At 42.5% G+C, this 26,448-nt stretch overlaps 1 protein-coding gene across 1 annotated transcript in view; it reads left to right on the plus strand.

Moving 5' to 3' along the window:
- Positions 1-26,448, plus strand: part of ADCY10 (adenylate cyclase 10) — a 98,463-nt gene that overhangs the window by 12,653 nt on the left and 59,362 nt on the right. The window contains exons 8-15 of the mRNA XM_060088611.1: positions 2,562-2,753; positions 5,240-5,358; positions 6,606-6,682; positions 8,481-8,670; positions 11,835-11,890; positions 21,604-21,757; positions 23,955-24,147; positions 24,667-24,753. Coding sequence (XP_059944594.1) covers positions 2,562-2,753; positions 5,240-5,358; positions 6,606-6,682; positions 8,481-8,670; positions 11,835-11,890; positions 21,604-21,757; positions 23,955-24,147; positions 24,667-24,753 — 1,068 coding nt within the window. The remainder of the gene's footprint in view (positions 1-2,561; positions 2,754-5,239; positions 5,359-6,605; positions 6,683-8,480; positions 8,671-11,834; positions 11,891-21,603; positions 21,758-23,954; positions 24,148-24,666; positions 24,754-26,448) is intronic.

Below are 26,448 nucleotides of genomic sequence, written 5' to 3' on the forward strand. Positions count from 1 at the left end.
GTTCTCTCAAATGCATTAATCTGTGCAAATTATAACTGTTACTGAGCACTCACCATATGCCAGACACTCTACTCTTTCTTTCTTTCTTTCTTTCTTTCTTTCTTTGTTTTTATAGCCTACATATATCTGAACTACATTTATAGCCAAGTGGTTCACCGTTTTTTTTTAATATTTATTTTTTTGGTTGCACCGGGTCTTAGCTGTGGCAGGCGGGCTACTTAGTTGTGGCATGTGAACTCCTAGTTGCAGCATGCACGTGGGATCTAATTCCCTGACCAGGGATTGAACCCAGGGCCCCTGCGTTGGGAGCTCGGAGTCCTATCCACTGCACCACCAGGGAAGTCCCTCTACCCTTTCATATATTTATTCTTCACAATCCTTGGCAGATATCTTTATCCCTTATATGTGAGAAAACAGACCCAGAGGATGCCACGAACTTTGCTGAGGTTGTAAAGTAGGAAATGTGGCTAGGATTTGAACCCTGTTCTCTCTGAACCCTATGTTTTTTGCACAGGCTATACACTGCCTCTAATATATGGCTGTTTTAATTCTTAATCCCATCAAAATGCAGTTGTGCCCTAGAGGAAATCTTTGTAGGACAAGCCTGATCAGTGGGCAGCTGCCTTCACAGTGTGGGTTGAAGAGCTATCAGAATGCACCCCTCCACATTCTGCTCAATTTAGAAACACTACCTTTAGTGGCTGCAATTGTTCAACTCTTCAAGGTTTTTGAAGCTCAAGAGAGCCACTCCCTCTTCCCCTCCCTCCCTCTAAGAGATATAACACATTATGCTTCTTCAGCTGTTACCAGCTGAGAGCAAGGTCTACAGGAATGGGATATGTGAGACTCCGTGAGTCACTGTGAAAATTGTGAGTAGGAATGACGAGCACCAGCTGAAGATATAACAGCTAAGGGGGCTGAAAGGCGGCAAAAGAGAAACCTTTTACAGCTTTACCAAGGCCTGTCCCTGCACTTCAAGAACAGAGATGTGGGGACTTCCCTGGTGGCACAGTGGTTAAGAATCCACCTGCCAATGCAGGGGACATGGATTCGATCCCTGGTACGGGAAGATCCCACATGCCGCGGAGCAAGTAAGCCTGTGTACCATAACTACTGAACCTGCGCTCTAGAGCCCATGAGCCACAACTACTGAGCATGCGTGCTACAGCTACTGAAGCCCGAACGCCTAGAGCCCGTGCTCTGCAGCAAAGAGAAGCCACCACAATGAGAAACGCGTGCACTGCAGCAAAGAGTAGCCCTTGCTGCAACTAGAGAAAGCCCGAGTGCAACAATGAAAACCCAATGCAGCCAAAAATAAATAAAATAAATTTAAAAAATAAAAATAGTTTAAAAAATTAAAAGCACCCTTAAAAATTCAAGGTAAAACAAAACAGAGAGTTGTAGGCATATAATAGAAAGAAATGTTTTTTAAAACAAGAAAGAACAGAGATGTGGTTGCATTTTCCAAACCAAAACTCAGAACACATGGCCTGATAGAATAAATTTTAAATTTATTTATTTATTTATTTATTTAACATATTTAAAATTATGTATTTAATATTAATTATGGATACTTATTTAAGAAATTCATTTGGAAACTCAGAAAATTATCATATTGGTGAGTTAGAAATTATTAAATTCTCTTTTATGAAAAGCCTCAAATTACATGAAACCAGGAGTGTCTCAGCCTGCAAGACTCCCTAGACACAATTTCCTCTTTCATCCAGAAGATGTGTTTCATATAGCCAATGGAGAATTTGACACTTTTGTGCTATTTGGGGGAGAAAAAATGCAGTGATTCTCCCCCATTGGCTTGCTATGCAGTTAATTTAACAAAATTCAGGGCTGATGATATAGGCAGGGATAATTTGGGAACACCCTCCTTTCCTTTCCCTGTGCCTGTTGTGGATAGACTTAGAGAAGAGATGGGAGCTGAATGAAATATACCACCCCAAGAGGCAGGGGAATGTTATAAATGGAATGTTGGACTAGAAGTCTGTAGATTTGCATTTTTGTTTGCTACTGTTTCCCCATGTGACTTGGGAAAATTATATTATTTCTCCATCTCTCAGTTATCTAATTAGTAAAATGGGCATAATAATGCTGATTTTATTTCATCTGAGGATAAAATAGGATAGACTATGAAAATATTCTGGAAGTTACCTTACTATGAAAATGTAAGGTTGACTTACATAGCGTGCTATGCTTATTCCTACATCGTAAGGGAGCCAAAAGAAGAGCAGTCCTTTTTTTATTGTGATGGCTCATATTGGCATGAGGGAGCTAGCAGTTGGGGCAAGGGAGTGGTGTCTGGCCAAAAATGAGCAGGGGTGTAGTTTCTCATTGGAAGAGGTTTCGATAGGCCATTCCATTTCCATCTTTTTTACTTTGGGTTGCCTCCTCTGTGTTGTACCTCCCAACTTTGATAACTTCAGCTTCCCTTAGAGAATCTCAAAAGGCTAGTTCTATCCCAGTGATAATTTCGGGTGTAGGGGTGATATTGGGAGGAAAGATCCACTGCCAAGGACACATGTTAAGGAAAGCTTCCCTCTAAATTGCAGATTGATGACAAACAGCTTCGGGGTTATTTGTCTGAGCTTCGCCCAGTGACTATCGTGTTTGTGAACCTGATGTTTAAGGACCAAGACAAAGCAGAAGTCATAGGCTTAGCCATCCAGGATGCCTGCGTGCACATTAATTCTGTCCTGAAGGTCTTCCGAGGCCAAATCAACAAAGTCTTCATGTTTGACAAGGTAAATTTCCCACTTAAGGTATGGGAACCTACCAATAATTTAAGGTTAGCATTCATGTCTATGGACACGGGGGAGAGGGAGGGAATGGACACGGGGGAGAGGGAGGGAATAGACACCTTTAACGTAGAACTATCAGTCTTTATTCATAGTTATAATGACAGCTTACATGGTGGATATGGCACTCACTCTGTGCCAGGCATTGTTCTCCACACTTTACATATTTTACTCATTTCTCCTCATGACTACTCTAAGAGGTAGGTACTGTTCTTATTGTCCCCAATTTACAGATGAGGAGGTTTAGGTAGAGATGAGTATACTGAGACAAGATGAGATTAAATGGTGGACTGGGATTCAAACCCAGGTAATGTGCCTTCTTCGTCTGTGCTCTTTTTTTTTTTTTCTTTTTTCTCTTCTTTTTTTTTTTTCCTTTTTTGTGGTACGCGGGCCTCTCACTGTTGTGGTCTCTCCTGTTGCGGAGCACAGGCTCTGGACGTGCAAGCTCAGCGGCCATGGCTCACGGGACCAGCCGCTCCGCGGCATGCGGGAACTTCCCCGACCGGGGCACAAACCCGTGTCCCCTGCATCGGCAGGCGGACTCTCAACCACTGCGCCACCAGGGAAGCCCTTCGTCTGTGCTCTTAACCACTGTGTTGAACTAGCTTTCACTATACATATGTATGTCTGTAACCCAGGGTATAATGCATCTCCCAGAGATTTTAGGTCAGGTTTCTAGTAACCGTCATACCCCAGAAGCTGTAATTTCTGATAATCTCCACCTGCCATATGTACACTTCCAGTTCCCCTTTCAGTTTCTTAATCAGTTGGGGTGGGTGGGGTGTGGGTGTCACCTCTAGCTCTCAGTGTTTTCAACCTGCTCTTATTCAATTCAGAGAAAAATGATGTGATAAATTATCACAGAAGTGCTCATGAGAATTGACTCCCCATCTCAGGTGTTTCTGTATCTTAAGAGCAGGGCACTCAATTACTGCCCCACACTCATTCATTCACTAAGCATTTATTGAGCATTTCATAGCCACTGAAAGCTAGGGCTGCAAAGATGGGTGACTCACACACGTTGTCCCAGAACCAGGCAGAAAGAACAAATTCTTTGTAGAAAAAATAAACTCTGTGCTTCTGAGGGAGTGGGGCCCTCCAGCACAGTGCGCTCTAGTACTTTCTTCCATATTCATTCATGAGTATCATCAGAAAAGAGCATAGAACCTAAGAGAACAGTCTTCAGTGTCTAACAGACACTCCAGACAATTCCTGGAGAGACAGTTCCTGGGTCCAACAATTCCCAGCTGTGTGACCTTAGCAAGTCATTGAACTTCTCGGAGACTTGGTTTGTTCCTGAATAAAAATAGGGATATTATTTAAATGGGGATAGTATTTGCCTCAAATGATTGTTGCAAGTTTTAAAAAATATATGTGTGAAGCGCTTGTTGCAATGCCTAGTTCACGTCAGCACTCAGCAGATGAGAGATGCTAGTGTCACTGCCAGCGTGAGACCTTCCCAAGCCACTGGACAGAATTTCCAGGCAAAGCAGACCCACCAGTGGCCCCAGAGGGGCTGTCCTCTAGTCTCTTGACAGACCTGGATTCAGGGCTCCCCTCGCACATCACAAGAGAACCCAGCGCCAATTAGGATTTGATTCTTGGTCAGCTTCTTTTTGGAGAGGGTTGAAGAAATTGAGGCATTTTACTGTTCTTTTGCATTTTATCAGGATATAACATACATAGACTCAAATTTTTAACTCATTGGGCTTAAGATTCATTATGTCCTTTTCTTACAGAAAACAGCATCTGAGATCATTTTTTAAGGGACTGGTAGTAAAGTTTTAGAGTTTCTGCTTGAAAGAGTTAACTTTTTGTGAGAAAAACCACTCCCAGCTTAAGCCTTTATCCTTAAGAAAAATGAATAATAATATCTGAAAAGAACTTTAGAGTTTATAAGGTATATGTGTATATATGTGTGAATATGTATATATAATATATTAATATTTTCAGTAGCCTAACCAACCTCAGCAAGACTAGGTTATACCCATTTTCAGATTCATAAACTGAAGTTCATAGAGTGTAATTGACTTGTCCAAGTTTCTACACTTGGGAAGTGGCCTGAGAACACAGATTTCTTGATTCCAGAGCTGGTACCTTTTGCTCTGTGCTGCTTCTTGGCCTTAAACTTAGTACCTTGCAGCCCAAGACCTTGGCCACAGGAGAGAGTAGAGGAGGGTGCACACAAATAGCTCAGTACAACCCACTATCTCTGGAGCAAAAACAAGCCCCTCTCAGGCTCAAGCCCTACTGTTGATGATGCACTAGAAGTTACATGGAGTTTACTAAAAATAAAATGGGTGTGAGAGAAATCATGATGACATTTGTTTCAGAGAGTGAAAATTGCTGCCCACCCTCCACTGGGCCTTCTAGCTGGTCCAGTTTAAAGCTGACTGTCCACCAGTTGTGTTTGCTGATTCTCTCCCTCACAGGGCTGCTCCTTTCTCTGTGTCTTTGGTTTTCCCGGGGAAAAGGCACCTGATGAGGTCAGTCATGCCTTGGAAAGTGCTGTGGATATATTTGACTTCTGCTCTCACGTCCACAAGATCCAGTGAGTGTTTCCAGACCCTGATTCCGTCTGGTCCCTGACCCTGTTGTAGGATATGGGGAGATAGGACAAGTGTCAGGGAAGAGGAAGGCAGGAGAAGGCTGTTCTTGCCTGGGTGCCCTTATGTCTGCATTCATTACTCATCTAATGTACAGGTAGGGTGAGCAAACCCAGCCCTGACGCAGTCAGATGGGGGATGGTCAAGGCCAGGTGGAGAAAGGATACTCCTAAAAAGTCCAAATGTACCAGAGAGAGTCGAACTGAGTTGTCTCTCTCTATTCTGGCTTACTTTCTGGTAGAGGTCACACTCCCAACTATGTTGGAGACCTGAGTTGATTTTTTTTTTTTTTTTTTTTTTTGCGGTATGTGGGCCTCTCACTGTTGTGGCCTCTCCCGTTGCGGAGCACAGGCTCCGGACACACAGGCCCAGCGGCCATGGCTCACGGGCCCAGCCGCTCTGCAGCATGTGAGATCCTCCCAGACCGGGGCACGAACCCATGTCCCCTGCATTGGCAGGCGGACTCTCAACCACTGCGCCACCAGGGAAGCCCCTGAGTTGATTTTTAATAACTAGGAGATAAAGTAAGTCCTTGGGTTGGAAATTTATATATTGATCTGGCCTCAAGATGATCCACTGAGTAAAACTGTCAAGATAACGTTTACCATCCTCAACCCCGGCTGTCCAAGAGCCCAGTGCCCTCAGGCTCCCCCAGACTGAGCACCCCAGTGACCCTACTTGCAGCCCACTCTGGTCTACTCTAACAGGTACCACCCCTTGCCCTAAATATTCCACCTTCTCAGCCTCTAGTCATCTGTGTGCATTAGCAAAGTTAGCTTTTGATGCCACACACTGAGTTACTTCCTTTCAAAACAATGACCTTGTTCTTTCTAGCAATCACAAAAGATAGTTAAAATTGTTACTCAAAGTCATTCTATATTGAAAGTCCATTTGGGGTGATGAGCTTATTTTACAGAAAAATAGATCAGATGAATACTTAAAAGTAGCAGAAAAGTGAACTGAGTTATCTCTTCTAAGAACTCAGTTCTCTGTCACAAACTGCCCCTCCTTTACATCTCCAGGCCATGTACAATTGCCCTAACCTAACTACAAAGGGAAGAGAGTTATTTCTTGAAAATCCTTTCCCACCCCTCCCCCATCCCATTCATCACCTTGTCCCCACCCTCCCTGCCTTCTCTGTGCTCACTGTCTTTTTCTCTTTCCTCACAACTCTCTTTCTGCCTGGAGCCAGCACTGTTTCCATAGGCGTGGCCAGCGGGATTGTCTTCTGCGGAATCGTTGGACACTCTGTGAGGCACGAGTACACAGGTGTGCTGGGCTCACTTATCTCCATCTTCCTTTCAGCAAACACTGTGCCTTGCCACTGGGCTTGGTGGGAGGAAGGACAAAAATAAGTGAGACGTGGGCCCTGCGTTCAGAAAGTTTGCAGTCTTCCAGATGGAACCAAGCCATATAGCTTTGCCCCTGGACAGCTCAATGATTGTAAATATGCACTTCTGGGGCTATGATTGAGTATAAGAAATATGCAGTCATTGGAGGGGAGCCATGGGGGGCCTTAAGCTCGTGGGACGATGGGCCTTTATGTTAATTTTCTGTTCACATTAAACAGTTACTCCTCTTAATTCCTGGGATAGGTTAGGACTGCTTTTTTTTTAAAATTTATTTATTTTTGGCTGCTTTGGGTCTTCGTTGCTGCGCACGGACTTTCTCTAGTTACGGCGAGCGGGGGCTACTCTTTGTTGCGGTGTGCGGGCTTCTCATTGCGGTGGCTTCTCTTGTTGCGGAGCACGGGCTCTAGGTGTGCAGGCTCAGTAGTTCTGGCGCACGGGCTTTGTTGCTCCGTGGCATGTGGGATCTACCTGGACCAGGGCTCGAACCCCTGTCCCCTGAATTGGCAGGGGGATTCTTAACCACTGCGCCACCAGGGAAGCCCCAGGACTGCTTCTTAAAAATTATGAATATTGGCATTACTGATAAATAGTACTAATCTCAAAAGGAAATAGTAAGTAGGTGTTATCTTAAGATTTCACTGCTTTTTCCTCTTCAATCCTATTACGGTTTTAAATGTTCAGAAATAATACATCTAAAATACTGAATACATATAAAACTGAAATAGTTATGTCTGGAATGATACGACATCTGAGATTTTCTTCAGAATAATACAGGGTGGAGAGTGGATGGGAATGGGGATGGAGCGGGATTGGCCACGGGTTAATGGTTTTGGGGACTGGGTGATGGGTATATAGATTGATGATACCATGCTTTATTGTATGGTCAAATTTCCCCATAATAAACTGTTTTTAAAAAATGAATATCTTACTCAGGAATATTCAAGTTTATGTCAAAGTGCAACATTTAATACCTAATTAGTAGTAGTATTAACTGAGGGCTTACTAGCAGCCCGGCACTTCTCGAAGTTCTTTATGTGTATTAACTCATTAATCTTCATAAACTACCCTCTGAGAGAGGTACTATTATCAACCCCATTTTACAGATTAGAAAACTGAGGCATGGAAGAGTTCAAGTATTTTGCCCAAGTAATTTACATATAGTAGTTAGAGGTAGAGCTGAGATCCAAACCTGCATAACCTGCTTTCAGACTCTGTGCACTACAGTATATTACCTCTTACAATATCCCCTAAACCAGTTCTACACACACACTCCTTCCAGCCCCATTTACTCACTCTTAAAAAATTAAATGAAGGCTCATACACAGGAACATGCAGAACCAATTGGAGATCACTGTTCCAGGCACAAGCTTCTGCTTATCTCTCTTGTAGCAGAAGACCAAGTATACCTCATCTGAGGGCCCTCAGGCCCTGTCCACCATCCCACTTAACAAAATCCTCTCCATATTCAGGGTCCAGCTATCCCTGAGCAGATCATCCCCTTAGCCTCCCAGGTGGCTAAATGAGTTAACTCCTTATATATTTTTAAATAGCCATTGGCTGAATGTGGGTAGTTGAAGGTGAGATTGCTGTGTCATCCATGAGAGGCAAAGGGAGTAAAGGGTAACAATGCCGTTTGGGGACAGTATGCCTCAGATTACACTCAGTTCAATGGCTGTTTTCTCCCAGCTCTTTGCCTTTCTCTCTCCTTATTATAGTCATTGGTCAAAAAGTCAACATAGCTGCCAGGATGATGATGTACTACCCAGGAATCGTGACCTGTGACTCCGTCACCTACAATGGCAGCAACCTACCAGCCTACTTTTTTAAAGAGCTTCCAAAGAAAGTCATGAAAGGTGTTGCAGATTCTGGACCAGTGTATCAGTGTTTGGGCCTTAATGAGAAAGTGTGAGTGTGGGGCATTGATCTTGCAGTACTTTTTAGTAAAGAAGTGGGACAAGTATGATAGCAAAATGACAGGTCACCCATTTCAGATTCAAAGCCAGCTCATGAAATTAAAATCTATTCCTTCCCAGACCAAGGCCCAGATTTCAAATTCCTTCATCTTCCTCCATCCTGCTGATACTATAGCACGGTGGAAGATCCCATTGTACCCTCAGTTCTGAGACTATGAGGGTAATTCTTCAAAGGTTGTGTAAAGAGAACAGAGAATCCCCTCATTCGAGTTTCTATTTGGACCCACATGGACCCAATCACCAACCATTAACTATTGATCATGTCAATTGTGTGTCCAGGCATTGACAGGGATTGCTCCTCCTCTAAGTGTTTAGTGAAATACATTCCCTCAAAGCCCAACTTGCTCTCGCATTGGGGCTTAAAACCCCTCAGTATCTTCCAATCATTTTCATGATAATTTTCAAATTCCTTGCAATGACATACAAAGTAACCACCTGCCTTTCCTACCTCATCTCCTCCTGTGCCCTTTCCTCTGGGTGGGGTGCCAGGGGGGGTTCTAAGGGGATTATCTTCCCTTTCACTCATTCCATCCCCAGTCTCCTAGGAAAACCACAGTCAGTATTTTTTTTTAACATCTTTATTGGAGTATAATTGCTTTACAATGTTGTGTTAGTTTCTGCTGTATAACATAGTGAATCAGTTATATGTATACATATATCCCCATATTGCCCTCCCTCTTGCGTCTCCCTCCCACCCTCCCTATCCCACCCCTCTAGGTGGTCACAAAGCACTGAGCCGATCTCCCTGTACTATGTGGCTGCTTCCCAGTAGCTCTCTATTTTACATTTGGTAGTGTATACATGTCAATGCTACTCTCTCACTTCATCCCAGCTTACCCTTCCCCCTCCCCGTCTCCTCAAGTCCATTCTCTACCTCTGCGTCTTCATTGCTGTCCTGCCCCTAGGTTCTTCAGAGCCATTTTCTTTTTTTTTTTTTTAGATTCCATATGAAATTTGTAGTGAGGTGGGTGGACCTAGAGTCTGTCATACAGAGTTAAGTAAGTCAGAAAGAGAAAAACAAATACCGTATGCTAACACAGTCAGTTTTTGAAATCCAGCTCAAGGATCTCCTCCTCTCTGAAGCTGCCTTTGGAAGCTACCCAGCCCCAGCTCAGACAGTTTAGCTGTTTCCTCCTCTGTGTAACTCTATAGCACATTAGAACATTCATTACGCTCATCACAATCACAGACTCGATGTGCCTTTTCACCTACTACACTGGGAACTTTTTGAGGATAGTGATTATTTCTTGTTCATTCTTATATCCCCAATGCTTGGTAGGCATCAGTAATGATGAATAAATGAATGAACAGCATGGAAAGCTCTATATGGAAGTGCTTGGTGGATGGAAAGTGAAAAGGTATTATTCTTTATACTAGCAAGCTAGAATCTAGGTCTTAAAGGGTCAGATGACAGAATCGGGGCTATAATTGGTTCAAGGAGTCTTTATTATTCATCTTTGTATTCCCAGGGCTCAGCACTGTTCTTGGCATGTGTAGATCATCAATAAAATGCTGTTCGAATAAATGAATGAATAATAATTTTTGTGAGCCCTTATTAAATATTAGGCACTTTACCTCAATATCAACTATATGAGGTAGAAACAAACTATTATTAACCCTATTATATAAATTTAAAAACTGAGACTCTGAGATGTTAAATGACTTGTCCATAGTCATAAATCTAGTAAATAATTGAGCCAAGGTTCAAAATGCCACAATAATGCTGCATTATAGTCAACCACAAAACCTCAGTTGTATACAACAGTAAATTTTTATTTATCTCATGAATATGTGGGGTTCAGCTGATCTTGGCAGATTTGGATGATCTTTCCTAGACATGCCTGGGGTTCAACAGGTTGTTGGCTGATCCAGGATGACCTCAGGTGGAATAACTGGGAATTTTGGCTGACATAACTGGGACAGTTTGACTCTATGTGTCTCATCTTATATTGGGCTAACCCAGGCATGTAGTCATGGCAATATCAGAAGATCAAGATAGAGCAAGCATTTTTCAAGCCTCTATGTCATGTTTGCTAACATCCCATTGGCCAAAACATTCACAAGTCTGAGCCCAGGGTGGGAGGACACTGCAAAGGTACAGTACATAGCAAAGGACATAGATACAAGTAAGGATGAAGACGTGGCACCATTTATACAGTCAGTCTACCACAGAAACTCTCTACTGTTTCTGAAACTACCAGGACTATCGGATCCCAAAGTCTGCCCCCTTTATGGTTTCTCTGTACCATCTCTGCAAATAAGAGACTATAGAAATACACATACAAATATGAACAGGGCCTGGTTCCTGTCCTGAAATCTAATGGGGAAGACAACATACACAAAATTAGGTGTATATTACCTAGGAAACTTTGGTATGAGCTATAACAGAGGCATAACAAGGTAGTATAATAGTATAAACAAGGGAATGAGCCATTTGTCTAAAAAGGCCCCTTCAAGAGATGATATTATGCAGTGGGCAAACATATGCCCCTAGCCTAGTTTTAGATACTGACTCTGTCACTATCCTCTGTCACCACTAGCCATGGGATCTTGTTCAAGTTAAATTCTCTGTACCTCAATTTTCTAATTTGTAAAATGGACATAATAATAATACCTTCTTAATAAGGTTTTTGTCAGGAGTAAAGAAAATGGTACATGTACAGCACTTGAAACTGCCAGGCACATAGCATGTGCTCCACAAAGGTGAACTGTCATTGTTTGAGCAATTGGTAGAATCTTTCCATGCTGTGAGACAGTATAACACATCTAACTGTATTGGGTCCCATACTGGGTGTCTGGTTTCCCTAGAAAAGGGTCAGTTCTACCAATGCAGACTCAACAAGCATTTTTTGAACAACGTACCAGGTGCTGTGGTAAAGGCAGCTACATAAGTTGTTTGGAGACTCTATTACCAGGTAAGAACTTCTCCTTTCCCTTCCTCTTGGCATCTGCACCCCTTGATAGACCCCTTGATAACAGGGGATAGATTCCTGTTAGAGACTGAAAAGGAGGCTTTCTGGGAACTAAGAACTAGTCCCTCTGGCTCTCAGTATTTCCCTGTTTTGATGCTAACATCTTTTCTTTTCTTCTCTTCAGCATGTTTGGGATGGCATACCTCATCTGCAACAGAAATGAGGGTTACCCTTTGCTAGGTAGGTAGTAAGCCTTGATTTTTAAACCTCTTTATTGAACTATAAAAAGACATACAGAGAAGTACACCAATGATAAGTCTTCAGCTTAATGAATTATCACAAAATGAATGTATAATCACCATCCAGGCCAAGAAATAGAAAAATAACAGTACTCTGGAAACCCTCACATACTTTATCCCTCTCCCTTTACCCAAAGATTTCTAACACCCTAAATTACTTAGGCCTGTTCTTAAAATTTATATGAATGAAATCATATATTGTGTAATTACATAAGCCTTCTTTTAATCAACATTACATTATGAAATTCATCCATATTGTTGGATGTAGCTATAATTCATTCATTTTCATTGCTGTAGTACAGTTGGCCCTCTGTATCTGCAGGGTGTGCATCCATGGATTCAAGCAACCACAAATCAAAACAAAAAATTTTTTTTAATTCCAGAAAATTCCCAAAAGCAAAACTTGAATTTGCTGCACACCGGCAACTATTTACATAGCATTTACATTGTATTTACTATTATAATCAACCTAGAGATGAGATAAAGTATACAGGAGGATGTGTTTAGGTTATATGCAAATACTACACCATTTTATATAAGGGACTTGAGCATCCGCAGATTTTGATATCCCCGGGGGTCCTGGAACCAATCTCCTGTGGATACAGAGGGATGACTATATTCCCTTTTATAAATATATAACAATGTATTCATTCTGCTTTTGTACAACATTTGAGTTGTTTACAGTTTGGGTTCTTATGAATAATACTGCCATAAAGATTTTTGTACAAGTCTTATGGTGAACATATGTATGCATTTCTGCTGTTGAGTATATATATATAGGAGTGATACTGTTGGGGCAAAGGGTACAATTTTGGTACATAGTTTTCTCAGTCTTTATAATTTTAATAATTCTGTTGGGTTTATAGTGGTATCTCACCATGGTTTCCATCTGTATTTCCCTGATGTGCTTGAGTGCCTTTTCCAAATATTTATTGGCCATTTGGAAATCATCTTTTATAAAGTGTCTGTAGAAATCTTTTGTCTATTTTTCAATTGGATTGTATTTTTTTATAGTTCTGTTGGAATTATTTATATATTATGAAAATGGGTCCATTTGTTTTTACTGTATGTAACTTTTCCCATTCTCTGCTTGCCTTTTTACTCTATTAGTGATGTATTTAATGAACACAAATTTTATTTTTTTTTTAGTTTCTGCTTTATAACAAAGTGAATCAGTCATACATATACATCTGTTCCCAAATCCCTTTCCTCTTGCGTCTCCCTCCCTCCCACCCTCCCTATCCCACCCCTCCAGGCGGTCACAAAGCACCGAGCTGATCTCCCTGTGCTATGCGGCTGCTTCCCACTAGCTATCTATTTTATGTTTGGTAGTGTATATATGTCCATGCCACTCTCACACTTTGTCACAGCTTACCCTTCCCCCTCCCCATATCCTCAAGTCCATTCTCTAGTAGGTCTGTGTCTCTATTCCCGTCTCACCCCTAGGTTCTTCATGACATTTTTTTTCTATATTCCATATATATGTGTTAGCATACGGTATTTGTCTTTCTCTTTCTGACTTACTTCACTCTGTATGACAGACTCTAGGTCCATCCACCTCACTACAAATAACTCAATTTCGTTTCTTTTTATGGCTGAGTAATACTCCATTGTATATATGTGCCACACCTTCTTTATCCATTCATCTGATGATGGACACTTAGGTTGTTTCCATGTCCTGGCTATTGTACATAGAGCTGCAATGAACATTCTGGTACATGACTCTTTTTGAATTATGGTTTTCTCAGGGTATATGCTCAGTAGTGGGATTGCTGGGTCGTATGGTAGTTCTATTTGTAGTTTTGTAAGGAACCTCCATACTGTTCTCCATAGTGGCTGTACCAATTCACATACCCACCAGCAGTGCAAGAGTGTTCCCTTTTCTCCACACCCCATCCAGCATTTATTGTTTCTAGATTTTTTGATGATGGCCATTCTGACTGGTGTGAGATGATATCTCATTGTAGTTTTGATTTGCATTTCTCTAATCATTAATGATGTTGAGCATTCTTTCATGTTTTTGTTGGCAATCTGTATATCTTCTTTGGAGAAATGTCTATTGAGGTCTCCTGCCCATTTTTGGATTGGGTTGTTTGTTTTTTTGTTATTGAGCTGCATGAGCTGCTTATAAATTTTGGAGATTAATCATTTGTCAGTTGCTTCATTTGCAAATATTTTCTCCCATTCTGAGGGTTGTCTTTTGGTCTTGTTTATGGTTTCCTTTGCTGTGCAAAAGCTTTGTAGTTTCATTAGGTCCCTTTTGTTTATTTTTGTTTTTATTTCCATTTCTCTAGGAGGTGGGTCAAAAAGAATCTTGCTGTGATTTATGTCATAGAGTATTCTGTCTGTGTTTTCCTCTAAGAGTGTGATAGTTTCTGGCCTTATATTTAGGACTTTAATCCATTTTGAGCTTATTTTTGTGTATGGTGTTAGGGAGTGTTCTAATCTCATACTTTTACATGTACCTGTCCAGTTTTCCCAGCACCACTTATGAAGAGGCTGTCCTTTCTCCACTGTACATTCCTGCCTCCTTTATCAAAGATAAGGTGACCATATGTGTGTGGGTTTATCTCTGGTCTTTCTATTCTGTTCCATTGATCTATATTTCTGTTTTTGTGCCAGTACCATACTGTCTTGATTACTGTAGCTTTGCAGTATAGTCTGAAGTCAGGGAGCCTGATTCCTCCAGCTCCATTTTTTGTTCTCAAGATTGCTTTGGCTATTCGGGGTCTTTTGTGTTTCCATACAAATTGTGAAATTTTTTGTTCTAGTTCTGTGAAAAATGCCAGTGGTAGTTTGATAGGGATTGCATTGAATCTGTAGATTGCTTTGGGTAGTAGAGTCATTTTCACAATGTTGATTCTTCCAATCCAAGAACATGGTACATCTCTCCATCTATTTGTATCATCTTTAATTTCTTTCATCAGTGTCTTATAATTTTCTGCATACAGGTCTTTTGTCTCCTTAGGTAGGTTTATTCCTAGATATTTTATTCTTTTTGTTGCAATGGTAAATGGGAGTGTTTCCTTGATTTCACTTTCAGATTTTTCATCATTAGTATATAGGAATGCCAGAGATTTCTGTGCATTAATTTTGTATCCTGCAACTTTACCAAATTCATTGATTAGCTCTAGTAGTTTTCTAGTAGCATCTTTAGGATTCTCTATGTATAGTATCATGTCATCTGCAAACAGTGACAGCTTTACTTCTTCTTTTCCGATTTGGATTCCTTTTATTTCCTTTTCTTCTCTGATTGCCATGGCTGAAACTTCCAAAACTATGGTGAATAACAGTGGTAAGAGTGAGCAACCTGTCTTTTTCCAGATCTTAGTGGAAATGCTTTCAGTTTTTCACCATTGAGGATGATGTTGGTTGTGGGTTTGTCATATATAAAACCTTTATTATATTGAGGAAAGTTCCTTCTATGCCTACTTTCTGCAGGATTTTTATCATCAATGGGTGTTGAAGTTTGTTGAAAGCTTTCTCTGCATCTATTGAGATGATCATATGGTTTTTCTCCTTCAATTTGTTAATATGGTGTATCACGTTGATTGATTTGCGTATATTGAAGAATCCTTGCATTCCTGGAATAAACCCTACTTAGTCATGGTGTATGATCCTTTTAATGTGCTGTTGGATTCTGTTTGCTAGTATTTTGTTGAGGATTTTTGCATCTATGTTCATCAGTGATATTGGCCTGTAGTGTTCTTTCTTTGTGACATCCTTGTCTGGTTTTGGTATCAGGATGATGGTGGCCTCGTAGAATGAGTTTGGGAGTGTTCCTCTCTCTCCTATATTTTGGAAGAGTCTGAGAAGGATAGGTGTTAGCTCTTCTCTAAATATTTGATAGAATTCGCCTGTAAAGCCATCTGGTCCTGGGCTTTTGTTTCTTAGAAGAATTTTACTCACAGTTTCAATTTCGGTGCTTGTGATTGGTCTGTTCATATTTTCTATTTCTTCCTGATTCAGTCTTGGCAGGTTGTGCATTTCTAAGAATTTGTCCATTTCTTCCAGGTTGTCCATTTTATTGGCATAGAGTTGCTTGTAGTAATCTCTCATGGTGTTTTGTATTTCTGCAGTGTCAGTTGTTACTTCTCCTTTTTCATTTCTAATTCTATTGATTTGAGTCTTCTCCCTTTTTTTCTTGATGAGTCTGGCTAATGGTTTCTCAATTTTGTTTATCTTCTCAAAGAAACAGCTTTTAGTTTTATTGATCTTTGCTATCGTTTCCTTCATTTATTTTTCATGTATTTCTGATCTGATCTTTATGATTTCTTTCCTTCTGCTAACTTTGGGGTTTCCTTGTTCTTCTTTCTCTAATTGCTTTAGGTGCAAGTTTGGTTGTTTATTCGAGATGTTTCCTGTTTCTTAAGGTGGGATTGTATTGCTATAAACTTCCCCCTTAGAACTGCTTTTGCTGCGTCCCATAGGTTTTGGGTCATCGTGTCTCCATTGTCATTTGCTTCTAGGTATTTTTTAATTTCCTCTTTGATTTCTTCAGTGATCACTTCGTTATTGAGTAGTGTATTGTTTAGCCTCCATGTGTTTGTACTTTTTACAGATCTTTTCCTGTAATTGATGTCTAGTCTCATAGCATTGTGGTCGGAAAAGATACTTGATACAATTTCAATATTCTTAAATTTACCAAGGCTTGATTTGTGACCCAAGATATGATCTATCCTGGAGAATGTTCCATGAGCACTTGAGAAAAATGTGTATTCTGTTGTTTTTGGATGGAATGTCCTATAAATATCAATTAAGTCCATCTTGTTTAATGTATCATTTAAAGCTCGTGTTTCCTTATTTATTTTCATTTTGGATGATCTGTCCATTGGTGAAAGTTGGGTGTTAAAGTCTCCTACTATGATTGTGTTACTGTTGATTTCCCGTTTTATGGCTGTTAGTATTTACCTTATGTATTGAGGTGCTTCTATGTTGGGTGCATAAATATTTACAATTTTTATATCTTCTTCTTGGATCGATCCCTTTATCGTTATGTAGTGTCCTTCTTTGTCTCTTCTAATAGTCTTTATTTTAAAGTCTATTTTGTCTGATATAAGAATTGCTACTCCAGCTTTCTTTTGATTTCCATTTGCATGCAATATCTTTTTCCATCCCCTTACTTTCAATCTGTATGTGTCTCTAGGTCTGAAGTGGGTCTCTTGTAGATAGCATATATATGGGTCTTGTATTTGTATCCATTCAGCCACTCTGTGTCTTTTGGTGGGAGCATTTAGTCCATTTACATTTAAGGTAATTATTGATATGTATGTTCCTATTCCCATTTCCTTAATTGCTTTGGGTTCGTTATTGTAGGTATATTCCTTCTGCTGTGTTTCTTGCCTAGAGAAGTTCCTTTAGCATTTGTTGTAAAGCTGGTTTGGTGGTGCTGAACTCTCTCAGCTTTTGCTTGTCTGTAAAGGTTTTAATTTCTCCATCAAATCTGAATGAGATCCTTGCTGGGTAGAGTAATCTTGGTTGCAGGCTTCTCTCCTTCATCACTTTAATTATGTCCTGCCACTCCCTTCTGGCTTGTAGAGTTTCTGCTGAGAGATCAGCTGTTAACCTGATGGGGATTCCCTTGTGTGTTATTTGTTGTTTTTCCCTTGCTGCTTTTAATATGATTTCTTTGTGTTTAATTTTTGACAGTTTGATTAATATGTGTCTTGGCGTATTTCTCCTTGGATTTATTCTGTATGGGACTCTCTGTGCCTCCTGCACTTGATTAACTATTTCCTTTCCCATATTAGGGAAGTTTTCAACTATAATCTCTTCAAATATTTTCTCAGTCCCTTTCTTTTTCTCTTCTTCTTCTGGAACCCCTATAATTCGAATGTTGGTGCGTTTAATGTTGTCCCAGAGGTCTCTGAGACTGTCCTCTGTTCTTTTCATTCTTTTTTCTTTATTTTGCTCTGCATCAGTTATTTCCACTATTTTATCTTCCACCTCACTTATCTGTTCTTCTGCCTCAGTTATTCTGCTATTGATCCCATCTAGAGTATTTTTCATTTCATTTATTGTGTTTTTAATCAATGCTTGATTCATCTTTAGTTCTTCTAGGTCCTTGTTAACTGTTTCTTGCATTTTGTCTATTCTATTTCCAAGATTTTGGATCTTGGAAATAGAATCTTGGATCAGCTTTACTATTATTATTCTGAATTCTTTTTCAGGTAGACTGCCTATTACCTCTTCTTTTGTTAGGTCTGGTAGGTTTTTATCTTGCTCCTTCACCTGCTGTGTGTTTTTCTGCCTTCTCATTTTGCTTATGTTACTGTGTTTGGGGTCTCCTTTTTGCAGGGTGCAGATTCGTAGTTCCTGTTGTTTTTGGTGTCTGTCCCCCGTGGCTAAGGTTGTTTCAGTAGGTTGTGTAGGCTTCCTGGTGGGGGGGACTAATGCCTGTGTTCTGGTGGTTGAGGCTCGATCTTGTCTTTCTGGTGGACAGGTCCACGTCTGGTGGTGTGTTTTGGGGTGCCTGTGGCCTTATTATGTTTTTAAGTTGCCTCTCTGCTAATGGGTGGGGTTGTGTTCCTGCCTTGCTAGTTGCTTGGCATAGGGTGACCAGCACTGTAGCTTGCTGGTCGTTGACTGAAGCTGGGTGCTGGTGTTGAGATGGAGATCTCTGGGAGATTTTCGCTGCTTGATATTATGTGGAGCTGGGAGGTCTCTTGTGGACCCGTGTCTTGAAGTTGGCTCTCCCACTTCAGAGGCACAGCACTGACTCCTGGCTGCAGCACCAAGAGCCTTTCATCCACACATTCACAAAAAGAGAGCAGGGGGAAAAATCAAAAATCTTGCTCTCCAAGTCCACCTCCTCAATTTGGGATAATTCATTGTAAAAAGAGGAAAAGGGCGAGAAGTCTGAAATCTTGCTCTCTAAGTCCACCTCCTTAATTTGGGATAATTCGTTGTAAAAAGAGGAAAAGGGGGGAAAGTCTTAAATCTTGTCCTCAAAGTCCACTTCCTCAATTTAGGATGATTCTCTGTCCATTTATGCACTCCACAGACGCAGGGCACATCAAATGGGCCGTGGAGCTTTAATCCGCTGCCTCCGGGGCTGCACAGAGAGATTTCCCTGTCTCTGCTCTCACAGCTCCCGGGTCTCAGCCTTGGACCTGGCCCCGCCTCTGCGCGTAGGTCGCTGGAGGGCGTCAGTTCTTCGCTCAGGCAGGACGGGTTTAAAGGAGCCGCTGATTCGGGGCCTCTGGCTCACTCAGGCAGAGGGGAGGGAGGGGCGCGCAGTGTCTCACTCAGGCAGAGGGGAGGGAGGGGCGCGCAGTGGCTCACTCAGGCAGAGGGGAGGGAGGGGCGCGCAGTGGCTCACTCAGGCAGAGGGGAGGGAGGGGCGCGCAGTGTGGGGCGGGCCTGCGGCGGCAGAGGCCGGCGTGACGTTGCAGCAGCCCGAGGCGCTCCGTGCGCTTTCCCGGGAAAGTCGTCCCCGGGTCCCGGGACCCCGGCAGTGGCGGGGTGCACAGGCCCCCCGGAAGGCGGGGCGGACAGTGACCCGCGCTCGCACACAGGCCCCGCGGCGGCGGCGGCGGCAGCAGCAGCCCCAGCGTCCCACGCCCGTCTCCGAGGTCCGCGCCTGTCTCCGGCGCTTCCCCAAGCAGCCCTCTTAATGCCCTCTCCTCGCGCACCAGGAAACAAGAGGGAAAAAAGTCTCTTGACTCTTCGGCAGCTCCAGACCCTTTCCCCGGACTCCCTCCGGGCTAGCCGTGGTGCACTAACCCCTTCAGGCTCTCTTCCTGCCGCCAGCCCCAGTCCTCTCCCTGCGCTCCGACTGAAAGCCGATACCCGAGCCTCAGCTCCCAGCCCCGCCCGCCCCGGCGGCCAAAGCCTCTCGGGCTGGTGTGTGCCTGAGGGCACCGATACTCTGTGCCGGAATCTCTCCGCTTTGCCCTCCACACCCCTGTTGCTGTGCTCTCCTCCGCTACTCCGAAGCTTTCCCCCTCCGCCACCTGCAGTCTCCGCCCGCGAAGGGGCTTGTAGTGTGTGGAAACCTTTCCTCCTTCACGGCTCCCTCCCACTGGTGCAGGTCCCGTCCCTATCCTATTGTCTCTGTTTATTCTTTTTTTCTTTTGCCCTACCCAGGTATGTGGGGAGTTTCTTGCCTTTTGGGGGGTCTGAGGTCTTCTGTCAGCGTTCAGTAGGTGTTCTGTAGGAGTTGTTCCACGTGTAGATGAATTTCTGATGTATCTGTGGGGAGGAAGGTGATCTCCGCGTCTTACTCTTCCGCCATCTTCCTCCGGGCCGGAGCTCCTTTAAGCAGCACTCTTAATCCTCTCTCCTGGCGCACCAGGAAACAAAGAGGGAAGAAAAAGTCTCTTACCTCTTCGGCAGGTCCAGACTTTTCCCCAGACTCCCTCCCGGCTAGCCGTGGCGCTCTAACCCCTTCAGGCTGTGTTCACGCCCCCAGTCCTCTCCCTGCGCTCTGACCGAAGCCCGAGCCTCAGCTCCCAGCCCCGCCCGCCCCGGCGGGTGAGCAGACAAGCCTCTCGGGCTGGTGAGTGCCGGTCGGCACCATCGATCCCCTGTGCGGGAATCTCTCCGCTTTGCCCTCCGCACCCCTGTTGCTGCGCTCTCCTCCTCAGCTCCAAAGCTTTTCCCCGCCTCCACCCGCAGTCTCCGCCTGCGAAGGGGCTTCTAGTGTGTGGAAACCTTTCCTCCTTCACAGCTCCCTCCGACTGGTGCAGGTCCCGTCCCTATCCTTTTGTCTCTGTTTATTCTTTTTTCTTTTGCCCTACCCAGGTACGTGGGGACTTTCTTGCCTTTTGGGGGGTCTGAGGTCTTCTGCCAGCGTTCAGTAGGTGTTCTGTAGGAGTTGTTCCACGTGTAGCTGTATTTCTGGTGTATCTGTGGAGAGGAAGGTGATCTGCGTGTCTTACTCTTCCGCCATCTTCCTGCTCTCTCAAAATGTTTAACTTCTAAGCTTCAGTTTTCTGGTAGTGTTGGAGGGGCTTCTGCAGCGGCGGGGGTGGCTGTGCCTCACCGTAAGGACAAGGACACTGGCAGCAGAAGTTCTGGGAAGTACTCCTTGGCGTGAGCCCTCCCAGATTCTGCCATTAGCTCCACCAAAGAGCCCGGCTAGGAAATTGAATTTTTTTATCACTGTTAATACTTATAGTAGCCCTGAGATAAGTATAATTTCTCATTTACAAAGAGCAAGTTTCCGTCACAGAATCGGAAATAAAAAATTTTTATCCATATTGTTCAACATGGGAACCCTAACTTTAATAAGTTGATTTCCTAATGTAATAATCTATAGTTACTTCTAGTGTGTTACAGAAAAAGGAAAAGAAAACAAGCATTAGGGTCAGATAGCCCTGGTTTAATTCCTGGTTGTATAATTTAAGCAAATCTCAGTTTTCTACACTAAAGTTAAATGGACATCATAATGAGCATTATAAGAATCCTTTCCCTCACAGCTTGTGGGAATCAAAACAAAACAAAACTGTAAAACCACACTCTTAACTGGAAAGTTCTAGAGAAAGATTTTTAAAAATTTTAAAGTGCACAGGACCTCAAGAAACTCCATGAACAATGCCATGGAAATTCCAAGGGTATTCTTAGAAGCTGTATCACTATGTGCTTTTTTATGTTTCTAGACTATTTTATGTTGAGTGGGTTTTCTCCTTTTTTAAAAAATGAAAATAACAGGACGCGATAAGGAGATCAAATACTTCATGTGTACTATGAAGGAATTTTTGATATCTAACTGCAGCCGAGTCCTGATGTACGAAGGATTATCTGGATATGGAAAAAGCCAGATACTAGTGGAAATTGAGTACCTGGCTCAAGGTGAGAACCACAGGTGAGTGTCTTGCAATGACCATTTTTTTGTGAATCCAGAGAATCCTGACATCTTTAAGAGTTTCATTTGTTTCAATGTTCCTCTCCTTTATATAAGTTGCCTTATGTAAACTATCCACAATCTATCAGTTATTATTGGGTGTCATGCCCCTTGTGCTAGATACGTAATTAATGATAAACATATCGAACTGAGAAAATGGAAGATGGGCTGACCCCTGGAGATCCTGATTTAATGCCAGGACGGGCTTGGACATTGATATTTTTAAGTTTCCTAATGCACAGTTTGAGAACAACTGGTATAAATGTTGAGGATAGATTGGGTTTGCAGAACAAATACTAAGTTTATCCATGTGGCCGACAGGGAATCACTAGTTCAAACCACTGAGCCCTGAGAGTATGGTTAGAGAATGAAAGGCCTCTAGAGTTTCCTTCGGAAGGCAGAGCTGATGTACTTACCTCATGCTGTTTGTCTCTTTTCATATAAGGAATGTCATGAGGTCTCTCTTTGGGACAACCCATCTCATGGAGGTGGACGGTATGGTATTCACTAACAGTGATGATGACCAAGACAATGGTAATGGTGTCTCACATCCTTTCACCATCTAACCTAAAGGCTTTAAGGGGAAAATTCTGATTAATCTTACTTTTAGCTGTGTTTCTACTCTTTTTTAATGTCAGGCCTGAGAAAGACTAGTTTTAAAATATCTTTAACATTGCTGAAGGGATAATTCAAAATAACCAGAAGACACTCATTTATTCCATCACTTACTGAGTACCTACTATGTTCCAGGAACTAAGCGCTATATTAATTTGCTAGAGCTACCATGACAAAACACCACAAGCTAGGTGGCTTAAGCGAGAGAAGTATATTGTCTCGGTGTACAGGAGGGTAGAAGTCCAAGATCCAGGTGTCGTAAAGTTGGTTCCTTCCATCAGCTGTGAGGGACAATCTGTTCTGTGCCTCTTTCCTAGCTTCTGGTGGCTTGCTGGCAGTCATTGGTGTTCATTGGCTTGTAGAAGCATCACCCCAGTCTCTGCCTCCATCTTCACATGATGTTCTCCATGTGTGCTGTCTGTGTCCAAAAATTTCCCTCTTCTTTTTTTTTTCCCACTGCGTGGCTTGCGGGATCTTAGTTCCCCAACCAGGGATTGAACCTGGGCCACACCAGTGAAAGCACTGAGTCCTAACCACTGGACCGCCAGGGAATCCCCCAAATTTCCCCTTCCTATAAAGAGACAGTCATATTGGATTAGGGGCCCACCCTATTCCAGTATGGCCTCATCTTAACTTACCTAGTTACATCTGTAATGACCCTATTCCCAAATAAGGTCACATTCTGAGGGCTAACACTTCAGCATATGAATTGGTGGGGGGAAGGGGTGCCTAAATCAATCCATAACAAGTTGCAAAGCCTTGAAGATGAATAATACCTGATCCCTACCCTCAAGGAGTTCTCACAAAAGAGAAGGAAAGAGAGATGACAGTAAAAATAGAAGGTGGTGAGGACAGTGATAGAAGCATGCCATAGAGTACTGTAAAAACTACGAGAAGGGGGGTATGTCATCCAACCTGAGGGCATCAGGGAAGATTTCCAGGAGGTTACTCCTGAGCTGAGATTTATAAATGAACAGGAAACGAGGGATTAGGAGGGACTGTGAGAAGTGATAACACTCCAGGCCGAGGAAAGCAAAGGCATAAAGAGAAGAAACAGTTGGATGTGCAGGGAACACTCACTGGTTTGTTGTTGGTGGAGGGGAGACTGCTGGGCAGAGAGTGGCAAGAAATGACAATGAGGACTTGGAAAGGCTTATATGTCACATGAAGGAGTCTAGACTTAACCTAGACTTGCATCTACCTAGGTGCTTCAGGCTTCTATAAAGGTGATGCCTTCAGAGAGTCTTGTTGCTAGACAGGGGTAGTAGTATGCTGTTAGGGAGTATAGGTGAGAGTATGAGGGCCTGAACCCAGGCATTGGTGGTAGGGCTAGAGAAGAGGGGATAGCTAGGATACATTTACAGAGCTTAGAAACATAGTGGAATAAGGGAGGGTATCTGAAGCACAAATAAAGAACAGCTTCCAGATAGCTTGGGAGATCTGTCATTACAACTGAATATGAAGAGTCAGGGCTTTCCTTCAACCTTTATTGTTTTCAAAAAATATATTTTAAAACTCTGATTCCTGACTTTCTTATAAACAGGACTATTGCTATTGCGTTGACTAAGATCAGCTTCCATCAAAATTTTTATACCATCCAGATACTCATGGCCAATGTACTAGGTCTGGATACTTGCAAACATTATAAAGAACGACAGACCAACCTTCAAAAGAAAGTCAAGTCACTGCTGGATGAAAAGTTCCATTGTCTTCTTAATGACATTTTCCATGTGCAGGTAACTGGCTAGTGTTAGACTCCTGTGAGAAATAGTGAGGGGGCAGATGTGGCCACTCCTCCCTGATGCTTTATGACTTTGCATCTCCTTGGCCTTTATTATCCTCTTCTTTTCTCATCTGCAACGTCCAGGTGGTAAGGAAATGGCTCCCAATCCTTGAATGAGCCACCTTCCTGAGATATATTGGTACCAGACTCAAGAAAACACAAATAGCCACCTGCTGATTCATTTCTTTTCTCACCTTCCCATCGTAGCTGTACTATACTAGCTAGTCCAGGGCACGAAATCACTCTGCTCCCACAGGTGACTGCCAAGGCAAAGACAAGAATGTGCTCTGTTCTTCCCTGTATCTATTCGATTCAATGACCTAGAGTATTAGAGCTGGAAGGGATGTTATGGATTACCTAGCACATGAGGATTTTAAGGCACAGAACAGTAAAGTGAATTACCAGAGTCATACAACTAGTATTTCCCTCTGCTATTTGCCCATACTCAATATTTTCATAATTCTTTATACAGTTCCCTATTTCACGAGAGGTTTCCAGGATGAGCACCACGAGAAAGCAGAAGCAGTTGGAAGCGTTGTTTATGAAGATCTTGGAGCAAGTAAGAGCGTCTATAGGTCAAATAATGGGGAGGGGGAAACTAGGCGTCTCACCGCAAAACCAGGTGACCTCAAGGGTTTAGACTCCAATGGCAAGAAGCTTTGAAGTATGTGAAAGCTTTAACCCAAAGTGTTTCATTTTCCTCCATCCTTCCAAACCTCAAGCTAAGACTCTGTTCAGAATTTAGCTGTGCTTGAAAGGAGTCCTTTAACATTACTCCTGGGAGTTTGGCCTCGCCTTAAAACCAGTCCTCTTTTTCTCTCCCTCTGTATGAGATGCAGGCTATCAAACTGGTTATGTATATAGGCTCTGTAATCAGTCTGCCAAGGTTTGAGCCCTTAGGCCTGTCACTTGCTACCTGGGTAACCTTGACCAAGTGACTCAACCTGTCCATGCTTTTACTTTACCTTCTATAAAATGAGGAAATAATAGTACCTGGCTCACAGGGTTGTAAGGTTTAAATGACTAGATTATGTGTAAAACTTAGAATTGTGCCTCTTTCATTGGAAACACTCAACCAATGTTAACTTTTGCTCTCTGAATAATATCGTGACTGTCCATTGTATGTTGATGATCACCAACTTTATATCCCATTCCTCAGCTCTCGTATAAGCACCAAAACCATATGTCCAATAACTGTATATTCCACTTGGATATGGGGACTCACACTCAGTTCAGTGTCTAATACTAAATTCATTTTTTCCCTACTTTATTGCCCTATCTCCCTCATCTTGATCCTGATTTAGTTAATAGCAAATTCATTCACACATCATTTAAAGTTATCTTTGCTCCCTTCCTCACCAGTTGCCACATCTTCTACATTTACTCAGTTGACAAGTCCTACCGTGTCTACCTCAGACTGACTCTGGAATCTCCCCGTCCTCTGTTCCCTACTGTAGTTCAGCCTCTTTCTCTTCCTGGACTATTTCCATACCTTTCCAACTAATCTCTGTGCCTCATACCGCTCCACTCCAATTCATCCTCCATACAACTGCCAAAGTGTATGCAAATCGCTCCAACCTGTGCTTTATACTACTATCCAAGTAATTCTCAATACTAATGAGATAAAAGCCAAAAGACTTTTTTTTTTTTAACCTGGAGAAATGCTACTCATCATTCAACGTCACCTCTTCAGTGAGAACTCCCCCAAATCACAAGGCATGACCAATTCCTCTTCTGCTGTGTTTCTGTAACACTTTGAACATATTTCTTATTGTATTTTCCATACTGTATTGCAATTTGCTACTTATATATGTGTCTCTCCCCCTCAGGAGGTTGTGAGCTTCTTAAGGAAAGGGAGCCTCTTTCTCATTTTTGTATCACTATTGACCAGCAGAGTGTCTGGCACATAATAAATAAACAATTCAAGTTTGTGGCATTGTGTAAGTTTATAATACAACTTCCTTCTTCTCCACTCCAGGCAAATAAGGCTATATCAGTAGTTTCTAAATGTCAGGCTTTGGACTGTTTGCATCACAAGTATCCAGGAAGCTTCATAAAATATATGGATTTGTGAATTCTACCCCAAATTGAAAAGGGCTTCGTTTGGGCCTAGGAATCTGTTTAGTTATTTGTTTTTTTTTTTTTTTTTGCGGTATGCGGGCCTCTCACTGTTGTGGCCTCCCCCGTTGCGGAGCACAGGCTCCGGACGCGCAGGCTCCGGACGCGCAGGCTCAGCGGCCATGGCTCACGGGCC

The sequence above is a fragment of the Mesoplodon densirostris genome, chromosome 2, assembly GCF_025265405.1.
Source record: "Mesoplodon densirostris isolate mMesDen1 chromosome 2, mMesDen1 primary haplotype, whole genome shotgun sequence".
In the NCBI taxonomy this organism is placed as follows: Eukaryota; Metazoa; Chordata; class Mammalia; order Artiodactyla; family Ziphiidae; genus Mesoplodon; species Mesoplodon densirostris.